Here is a 10,890-nt window from a genome sequence, read left to right as displayed (position 1 = left end):
TTTTGTTCAGTTAAAATCCCAGAACATTATTTCTGTTTTTATTCAGTGAGATTTCTTTCTTTTCCTTTTATCTCAGGTTCATTTTGTCTGCAGAGACGGTTCACTGAGCTATGAAAATATTGGAGTCTGTTCTTCTGCTGTCAGTCACTGAACTTCATCACAACAAGCTTCACATATCAGCTTTGACTATTTTAAGTTTTTAATGTTGTGTTACTATTTAAATGTTGCAAAGCTAATAAATCATAGGAGGATCAGGTGAAGACAAAGAGGCAGAAGTCCTGAGTAAAAATGTTTGTTTTCAGTCTAAATGTTGTGTAGAAACTGCAGGACAGGAAGAATAAAGTGAATGTTGATCTACATTAGCAGTAAAGAAACTCTGAAAACGTTTCTGCGTACTGAAGCTTGTGCATAAAAGTGAAATGTTGCTTTTTTATTTTTATTAYCATGTCATTGTGTTTTTTCCTTCTTTTGTTTTTACATTTTTTAACACTTCTTTGTTTAATATGATGCTTTTTAATGTCTCCTATCTCTTTTGTTTTGTTTTCATGTAAAAAAAACAAGTTTAATTTACCGTGTGCATGGATGAAACTATGTAAATAAACTTCCATTATCTTTAAGTTATGCATAACACTGCTTATTAATGGTTTACAAATATTTCACAGCTTAATTATGTGTTTATTGTTYGTTACTTTTAATGAACTCTTAGTAAAAAGTCTTAAAGTGGCACMAAAAAARRWTTTTTTATGKTTTTTTTTACTAATTATTCTTATAATRCTGACTTTCCTCTGCATCGCATGCATCAAACTCGAGRCCCGTGGGCCACAAATGGCCCGCCAGAACATTTCATGTGGCCCTCCGAACTGCAGAAAAAGAATCTTTAAGTTAACATTTTTTATATATTATTTTATCAGTCAAATGAACAGTTTTATCTGTATTGTGTAAAATTAGATAAAGGTGAAAATATGTTAAATATTTAATTTCAATGAGTTCTGATTGAATGCAATTAACGGCTATTTRTTAATATTTTAACAGCCTTTTAATAGYTTTATAAACATCCYKCCTTYAAACACATCCTGGATYTTGATATGACCCAAAATGAAAGTGAGTTTGACAACCAGCTCTACATCAAGTTATCAGAAAACATCTAAAMATAATCAGATTAATTCTCCGTCTTTACAGGAAGGAAATAGACACAAACTCAAACTTCTAAACATGATTTAAATGCAAATATAGTTTGTTTTAAGTTGAGTTTTAAAAAAATAAACCAGCTGATAAATTGAAGCTACTTTTGAGGAAATATAAAGCACTCCTGTTRTTTGTTTTCAGTCAAAAATGTATTTTCTATAATTCATATTTTGATTATTTGCTGGACGAGAGAAAATCTATCTGGAAACTAAAAAGTTTTTTTTTCTAGCACTGRACAGAAACCATCTGTGGTGGACTTGATGTTAAACAATCTGGATTAAAGCTGAATATACTTGACTTTTTTTAATATTGAAACATTGATCAGTGATTAGTGTCAGAGTTCTGAGTACGTGACAGGAAACAGGAAGCTGATTTTAGTCTGTTTTCCTTTAAGCTGGATCCTCTTTAGTTTCACTGAAACTGATGTTGCTTAACCCCAAAAGCAGAGAGTGAAATATTTTTACTGCACATATTCTGCACAATGTAATCCTRMTCCATATGTTTTTGGACTTTTAAGATGGATTATTGTACAGTTAGTTGGTTTATTGGCTATAATATGTGAAAGTACTTTGGAAAACAGTAAAAAAACAAATCTTGGTGCCAAATGAAGCGTTCCTCTGAAAGGAATGGGGAAAAAGACATAAAGGAGGAAAAAAAGTAATTTGTTTGTGGTTCAGCCAAAAATCMGTATGTCARTCAAATAAATACWGATGAAGATGAGTTGTGGGGGTTGGCTGAACTCATCAGAAAGTCGGTCACAAGCAGGAAATAAGAGAAACGTGTTCCGATCACAGAGACGCTGCGGAGCGATCAGCAGCTGTAAGATGGCAGCTCTGGGATTTCTTTTCCTCTTTGTTCTTCAGTTTGAAGGTAAACATATTTTACCTCATGTTTGATTATAATTTTAGATGTCTTTATTCAATTTAAACATCAAATTTTAAAATTTGTGGAAGTTTATCAAGTTCAACAATCTGTTTATTTGAAGGAAGCTAATCACACTGGTTCTGGTGAACTTTTTTTTTTATGAAGAAACGAGCAAAAGATCTTCATTTTCAATAATGTTGATTTCKTAGCTATATTCTCTCCTGTCTCTACAAATGTTGTCAAACTTTTTTAAAGTGCATCTTGTGTTTATTTTTGTTGCAGYGAGCATCAGTGCTAAAGGGTTCGGGCATGTCTTCTGTGGAAGTGGGGAAGATGTGGCTTTGCCGTGTTTTTCTTCTCGCTCTGGGTGCGTTCACACATCAGCCGGAAGTGACTCAATTCCGATTTTTTTTTTGCCGGTGTCGTTCACACTGCCAGTAAATGCTTCCTGTATGTGTTCTGCAGTGTAAACGGGCAAACGACCTGAAAGTGTCCCGCATGCGCAGTAGAGGGCGCTATAGCGTCATCGTTCTCAGCGTTCTGCCAACCGCCATGAGAAGAAGAAGAAGAGCTCAGTGTTTGCGGAAGTAAACATGGAGGCTAACGGTGGAGCTTAGCTTATATATTTGAAGTTGTTGTCCAGCCGCAGCAGCAAATTAACAACTTAATCCTCATATAATCCGTCATGGTTGTTGTTTTTCTTCCTTTCTGCGCGTTTCAGGAGCAGAATAGTGAGATTTGTTGAGAATCAGTTACGTTCAGTTCGGATGAATGCGRCCTGAACGTTATGGTCGCATTAGAATCGGATACGTATCGGATATGGGTCACATTCTAATAGAATCCGACCTGAGCTGTTCACACTGCCATGAAAAGATCRGATACAGGTCACATTACGTCAAAAAGATCKGAATTGGGTCACTTCAGGCTGCAGTGTRAACGCTCCCTCTGATCCACCTTTCAGGGTTAACTGGCGGTTCGGTGCAGACACCCTGGTGGAGGACGGGTCACTGGTGGAGGCCTCGTCCCGAGCTGGAAGGCTGAGCGTGAACYCTGAAGGATCTCTGATCATTAAGAGAGTCAGGCCTTCAGATGCTGGAAACTACCGGTGTTTCTTTAAGAACACCATTAGCGTTTTAGATGAGCTGCTGAGTGTTTTGTCCAGTAAGTATTCAACCATCTAAACCTCAGTCGTTCTGCTYCTGAGCTTTTAGAGCAGATCTTTATCTCCTGTTTCATGCTGCAGATTCCCAGTCGGGTCAAACTCTTATGGTCATCATACCTCCATTAGATACACACACCACCAGTTTGTCCTGTCCCATTCTGAAGCATTAATATCAGTCTATAAAAAGATAACGTACAGAAAACACAGTTTCCACTGTCTGTTCTGGAAAATGTTGCCTCATTTCTGACGTCTCAGTTCAGATATTTCTGGAGTTTAGTTTGGCTGCCTTAAAACTTACACAGCTTAACTTTGTGACTTTACCTGGTTTTTTTGTGTGTTTTTTATTTTTTGAGAACAAATCAAAACAAAATCTTTTTTGAGGCAGGCATCTTCTTAAACCTCCAGTCAGTCTTGGCAGATTGCCGTTTGTACTGAGCCCAGTTCTGGTTCTGCTGGGCGTTTCTTCCTGTTAGAGGAGAGTTTTCCTCTCCACTGTCGCTGCATGCATGGTCAGTGTGACGGCTGCTTCACTTTCATTTCCTCCTCCTGGTTGCATTATGCAGATTCGTTTTGTTCCTCTTCTTATCTTGGGTCAGGCAGGAGTTTTATTCTGTGGAGTGAAATGAATAATGAGTTTTACTTCTGATGAGACTCAAAGCTCAGATTCAGGATCCTTTTGTCATTATGCAGACAGTTTTATATCACAAACATTAAAACAGAAGCTCAGCAGGGAAATAAGACCAAAGTTTGTTTTCCTCTCCTCGTTTCAGTCTCTCCATCTCCACCAGATGAGTGTAAAAAGGATCAAACCGTGGATTTAAGATGCTCTCTAAGCTCCAACGACCCCTCACCTCCAGAGGGCAGAATTGTCTGGCTGAATGAAACTGGAAATGTCCTGCAGACAAACCGAGTCGGGCAGAAGAGAGACGTTTCAGTCCTCACCGTGAAATGTCCGCTGGGAAACTACAGAAGATTCACCTGCCAGTTTGTTCAGGAAAACGAGGTCAAAGCAGAGGTTCACTACGCCTCAGTCTTCTCAGGTTAATGACGCATATTCATCATTTTCCATGTATAAATTACACAGCTGGAAACCATCAACCAAAGCTTTAATTAGCAAAATGAGTGAAGTTTGGATTTATTTAGATTTTATGTCACAAACGTCTGAAAATGGGACAGAAAACAGGATGTTCGATTTTCAGCGTTGATTTATTAATTTATTCATTAAATAAATTATCAACATTTCAAAAGACTTAAAGTTTGACCGAAGCATAATTTTTTTATTTATGCCTGTGCTACTCATCAATTTAAACTAAACCGCCTCTCCATAAATATACTAAAAAAAGTTTTTGAAGTTATTTAAACTCATAGTCCTTTTTTATAATATTTTTTGTAATATATATATATTTTGGAAATCCATAATGATCTGCACTCATAAGTCACATTTGCATCATTCCATTATTTAGTTGACGGCGGACATTTTGAGCGTTTTTTTTTTAGCTTGTTTTGTAAACTTTCAATCATATTTTCATCCATTTAATGTAAAAAATATTAATACCTCAGCAGGTAGGAAGCTTATTTTTATTCTAAACATTATTTGCAATATTTTAAAAATCAACATTTCATTGTAGCAGGTTTAAAAAGCAGTGGATTTGTATGATAGTAACCATGGTAACCAGCCTTATTGATGACATGTGTCACTCGTTTTTGTAAAAGAACTATATTAATTATAATATACTTCCTCACAGTAGCATGTGTAGAGAAGTTTAACTGAACAGTAAACTATGTGTGAAGCCTTATAATTTTATATGTTTCTAGACTTATACATTATTTTTGTCTTTGCAATCTTATCCTTTCGATATGTTGTCTCCATTTTAATATAGTTTATAATCTTACCACAGAAGAAGACTGCAGTTTTATAAATAATATTTATATGAAGCAAACTCTGTCCTGTCTCTACAAATATTAGGATGTGGATAATCATGTTTCTTTCTTTTTTTTTGCAGACAACGTCGGTTTTAAAGTAGATGATGTTTCCTTTCGTGGACGTGGGGAAGACGTTGTTCTGTCTTGTCCGCTCTTTCAGTCCGACCCGCATGTCGGGGTTAACTGGAGCCGCGGCAGAAATCCTCCGTCTCTGGTGGAGAACGGGACAGTGATGACGGAGGCGTCGTCTCCGTCTGGACGGCTGAGTGTCAACAGGGACGGGTCTGTTGTCCTCAGAAAGGTCACGACCTCTGACGCTGGCTACTACAGATGTTGGTTCCAGAACCCCGTTGATGTTATGAATACTGTGCTGTGTGTTTTATCCAGTGAGTATTTTTAACTTGAGTTTTTCTGCCTCTTAATTGTCAGAACTTAGCAGCAAAATATTCTTATTTACAGCCAAGATGAACATTATCTATATACATTTTTACAGAAAGTTCTGTTTAGCAGAACGACGCTCACCAGAGCGTCACTCTGAAGGTTTGAAGAGTGCAACAAAATAAGGTCAATCAGTGAAGCCAAGCAAATACATCATCCATCCATTTTCTTGCACCCTTGTCCCTCAGTGGGGTCAGGAGGAGCTGCTGCCTCTCCAGCTAGCGTACCGGGCGAGAGGCGGGGTCACCTGGACAGGTCACCAGTCTGTTGCAGGGCAACACAGAGACACACAACCATGCACACACACACTCACACCTAGGGACAATTTAGACAGACCAATTAACCTGACAGTCATGTTTTTGGACTGTGGGAGGAAACCGGAGTACCTGGAGAAAACCCACCATGCACAGGGAGAACATGGAGACTCCATGCAGAAAGACCGGGAATCGAACCCAGAACCTTCTTGCTGCAAGGCAACAGCTCTACCAACTGCTCCACTGTGCAGCAAATACATCAATCGATGTATTTATAAGCATTTAGATGTTTTGCTTTAGAAAAACTTTACCTAAATGCCAAAATAAAAAAAAACTGTTATGAATATGTTTAATACAACCCATAGATCCATCTTAATCTTAATACGGCCACATTTAATACCGTGTTACCGTATCCGTATGCTCTGGATCAATACGTTTCAGTATAGATCCAGAGGAGGAGCTTTAATTTTTACTTCTTTTAACACTCTGAGACGTTTTGGCAGTTTAATAATATGATTATTAGAATTTAGTTTCTACTGCAGTAAAAAAGAAAAATAAGCAACTCTAAGATTTTTTTTAAGTTTTAAACATTGTTTTAATGTGAAAAGTCAAAGCAGTCCTTTTCCTTTTAGTCTCAGCACTAAAACTTATGAACCATTTGTCATTGAAGAGTAACAAAATCACAAGCGTTGAGCAGAAATTCAGCAGGAAAATGTTTGTTTTTCTGTCCTCGTTTCAGTCTCTCCATCTCCACCAGACGCTGAGTGTAAAAATGATCAAATCGTGGATTTAAGCTGCTCTCTGATGTGCACCGACCTCCTCTCATGCCCAGAGGGCAGCATCGTCTGGCTGAATGAAACCGGACATGTGCTGCAGGAGGAAAAGGTCGGCTTGGAGGGAGACGCAGGCTGCAGTTCAGTCCTCACTGTGAACCGTCTGATGGGAAACTACAGGAGGTACAGCTGTCGGTTTGACCGGCGAGACCAGGTCAAGACGGAGGTCCACTACTCGCCTGTCTTCTCAGGTAAATATTAGAAGACATCATTTATTTAAATTCGTGTCAAAAACCCAGATGAAGCAACGTTTAAAGCATGTTGTTTAGATTCCACAGACTGGCCCGTTCTGAGCTCCGTCCTGCTGATTCTGCGCGTCGCAGGACTGATCCTGATGATCTGTGTTGTTGTTGTTGTTTACATCAGAACCAGAGGTGAAAAACTTTACAGACTCATAACAACATGCATCAGAAAATATGCTAATCAAAATGATATTTCYCCTCTTGCAGGAAGCAAGAAGCCGCTGAAGGACATCAATGTGAGTTAAATAACTAAATACTTTTGATCAGGCCGGCCCAAAACTCCAGGGGACAATAAGCAAAATGTGGTTTTGAGGCGCTAACAATGTGGACTGGCTGCAATCAGCAGTCCGATCATTAGATTATTCACACACCTGATATAAACTTATTGGATCTCTGGCTGTTTACATTATATACATGTGTAATTTACGATACATTTATTGGCCAACTGATTTATCGACCAGTTCATTTCTGGGCGCCGATTTCCTTAATTTTGGGGGGATTATGATCGGCTGATATTTACACATGAAGCCCATCTGATCCCCTGATCTTATCTTCCTCAGCAAAGGTTTATAAATCAGCCTCTGTCCTCTTCTGCTCTGCAGTGAGAGGTTTGACTGACCCACTAACCAGGTCAGGTCTGCATGTTTTCAGTTAACAATGCGGTGAACCACACTGTTGCAACTCAGTGACTTTCTTGCTACATTTAGCAACATTTCAGACAAATAAATTTTATATCAGCCAAAATCAAAATGGGCAGGTCAGGCTTTTTAAATATCGGTAACCAGGGATCGGACAGAAAACTGCAATCGGTGCAGCCTTACACACATATTCATGACATTCTATGATTAAATACATTTTTCTTAAGCATAACTCCAATAGCTAAAAATTAAATTTATACCAGGTGAGTCTTTCTCCCCTGAGAATGTGGACCGGTACCGGTACTGGACTGATTCTGAGCCTTCAAATGATATTAACAGAAGTTTCACATAACCTAGAAAAATAATGTTTAGCCACAAAATGATTATTATACTCAACAGCAAACAACATATCCCCAATTACAGCATAGAGCAGCTCATCCATGTAGCAGCTATGTAGCCTGACGTAAAAACCTTTTGCTAGATAATGTCAATTATCTAGTTGACATTATTGTTTTAATAATTTTGTTTTAATTATTGTTATCAAACTTGGGATTTTGAAGCCAAAACTACCTCAGAAATATACAGAGCCACCGTGAGAATAAACTCATTTAGAGTTTAAACTCAGTTTCACACAAACACGCTAGCATAAATGTTTGGCTGTTGAACTTGAACTGGACCGTTCCAGGTCGCTATCAAGCTAATTTTCTATTAGCAACTTTACTAATCTTTACATTACATTGCCAAGGCACATTAAAACAAACCTTTATCTTGGCTTTTTTCTATTCTTCCTCTTTCTTTTCTCCCTCTCTGAAGGATAAGTCCTTTTTTGAGACATTGTTTTGCTAACTTAACTTCTGAACGGAGCTTTGGACGTTTGGATGCTCATTGCAGCTCATGATACCGGCGAAGCGTGCGGTACCTACCGCGGCCAAGAGGGGGCCCCCAAGAGCAATTATTGTTTTTTCTTTCTTTTTATCAATAAAATAATAATTTCTACATTCATTATCAAATATATATTATTGTAAAAACAAAACACTGCAGAGTGAAATTGTGTGTTTTTGATATTATAATGACATAGAAATTATTACTAATAAATAAATAAATCAGCTCCACTGAGGGGGGCCCCTTGGAGGCCCCTTGGCGGCCCTAAGCGGATGCTTAAGATTTATTCCTCTGAGGTTTTTAGTTTTGTAAAAGTGTTTTATCACAGTAAAAATACAGTTACTTTGTGTATTTGGGTCAAACATTTCCAGGCTTTATTGAACCAAAAATACTTTCTTGTGTCTGGAAATAAATTAAAATGAACGTTTGTTCAGTTAAAATCCCAGAATATTATTTCTGTTTTCATTTAATGAGATTTCTTTTATCTCAGGTTCGCTTTGCTGCAGAGGCGACTCTCTGAAAATATTGGAGTCTGTTCTTCTCCTGTCAGTCACTGAACTTCGTCACATCAGGCTTTTCATATGAGCTTCAACTATTTTAAGTTTTTAATGCTGCATTACTTTTTAAATGTCACAAAGCTAATGTATCTAGGTTTTTGTTTGTTGTTGTTTTGGACAGAATAAAGTAGCTGAGGCAGATGAACCAACCTGTAATCTCTCAGGTCAGGAAACCTGTTAAAACTGATTGTATGAATGTATAACAGATATATTCCTGTTATTGGCTGTGAAGACGTCCTGTATTAAATCCAGATGATTAGCAATTAGCTTATATGCTTTGCTTTCCTAGAGGAGCTGCTTTGTATTGAATCTTTAATATTAATCAATTCACTTTTGTTTCTGTTCAGTTGGAGAAAGTTGTGGCACATCCACACATTTATCCATTCAGTGCTTGCATGGGTTCAAAGGTCACCTGGTGACATGATGTAGAGCTGTGCATCGATTGCTAATCTTATTTCCTGCTCTATGCTGAGCTATTGGAAGCATAGAGATATAAAATAAGAGGGGTCCTAGGATTGGACCTTGGGGTTCTCCAGATGTGACGTCTGTCTGCTTTGATGAGAAACAACCTGTTGAAACACAAAAATAAAAACTCCTTTAATGTGGAAGATGGACTGGTTTGTTTAGAGCAGAGCTGAAAGTAGCAAACGGGGGAAAGAACGACTTTAGCTTTAATTAAACCAGTGACATACAGGAAATGACGGAACCGGCTCTCTTAAAGAAACAACAAAAACCCAAAAGGCATCGTCTAGTTATGTGATAATTCAGCTCCCAATGTAAAAACAAAACTAAAACATCTAAAAAGAATGATGAGACTCTTTCTTCTTTGACACAGTTTATGTAACTTTCTGTGTCTTGTTGCCATTTTTTCTAGAGAAAGGTCAAAAGGTTGATGAGTAATTTCAAAATAAATTTTCCACCGAGTCATTTTGCTCCATTTTGTTGAAGGATATTTATATTTACATGCAACTATTCCACTATTGTATCCAACTACTCTGACTGTGAGACAGCAGAGCTCATTTCTAAAACATTGTGTTGGATTTATATTAAATAAATCGTGTGTTTTAGTAAACATACGCACAAAAGCTGAAAATACGGCAAATAAAAACTCAAAATTTCCAACCAAATTCAGATTTTATACACCAAAAGACAATTTTCCCTTTATAAATCCCAGCTGAACCTCAGTTTGCTACAATTCAACCATAAATGCTAAATGGTTTATAAACACTGAGAAAAAAAAACAAGTGATCCAACTTAAAAACATGGAGTTGTTTCAAGTAATGAAGTTTATCCAAGCAGATATATTACATTTATTAAGTTGCCATGTTAAACAAATAAGTTTGACTAAATTAATCTGATTACATGTGACAAATTAGCTTAATTTCTTTAAAGATGGAGCTGTTTTCTGTTTTCAGTGACCATTATCTCTCCATGTTGATCATCAGTGCAGATTAATGAGTCGCTTTACACAATTTTTACATTTTTACTGTTATTCTGATTCAAAATAGTCTGAGAAATCGGATGATAAACTGGATGCTGGCTGCAGGACGTTACAACACATTGGACTTCCTCTTTCTATGGAAGATTMAACAAATTTACATTTTCAGACTTTCTGCTACRCGGGKGATGAAAAGCAAAATAACGTCTTTTGATGGTTGTTCACGTTTAATGTCTATTAACATAAATTTGTTCTGKAAAAAAATTGGTACATATCCTGTTTAACATGGTATGGAAACCAAATGACGYCATGCGTGGTGGGTGTTGCTTTGTTCATAATAATAACTGAAAGAAGGAAGTTACATCGTCTTCACTTRGAGGCTGAGAGAGTTGAACAACGTCCTGCAGCCGCCGGACTGACAGGAAATGGCCAAACTGGAGATATTTCTGCTCTTTGTGCTGCAGCTGGAAGGTA

The 10,890-nt window shown here is 37.5% G+C and overlaps 2 protein-coding genes across 2 annotated transcripts in view; both read left to right on the top strand.

The window, feature by feature from the left end:
* The window catches only part of LOC103457191 (uncharacterized), a 58,181-nt gene that overhangs the window by 45,403 nt on the left and 1,888 nt on the right, over positions 1 to 10,890 (top strand). The window lies entirely within an intron of this gene.
* Positions 1,998 to 9,251, top strand: LOC103457188 (peroxidasin-like). The gene is made up of 9 exons (XM_008397153.2): positions 1,998 to 2,055; positions 2,332 to 2,416; positions 3,011 to 3,210; positions 3,982 to 4,251; positions 5,215 to 5,520; positions 6,566 to 6,850; positions 6,929 to 7,033; positions 7,109 to 7,137; positions 8,912 to 9,251. Exons 1-9 carry the CDS (start codon positions 2,010 to 2,012, stop codon positions 8,939 to 8,941), a joined length of 1,356 nt encoding a protein of 451 aa, XP_008395375.2. The 5' UTR covers positions 1,998 to 2,009; the 3' UTR covers positions 8,942 to 9,251.

The sequence above is a fragment of the Poecilia reticulata genome, linkage group LG21, assembly GCF_000633615.1.
Source record: "Poecilia reticulata strain Guanapo linkage group LG21, Guppy_female_1.0+MT, whole genome shotgun sequence".
NCBI lineage: Eukaryota > Metazoa > Chordata > Actinopteri > Cyprinodontiformes > Poeciliidae > Poecilia > Poecilia reticulata.
Note: the sequence above shows the minus strand (reverse complement) of the source record. Positions and strands in the feature narration are given on the sequence as shown.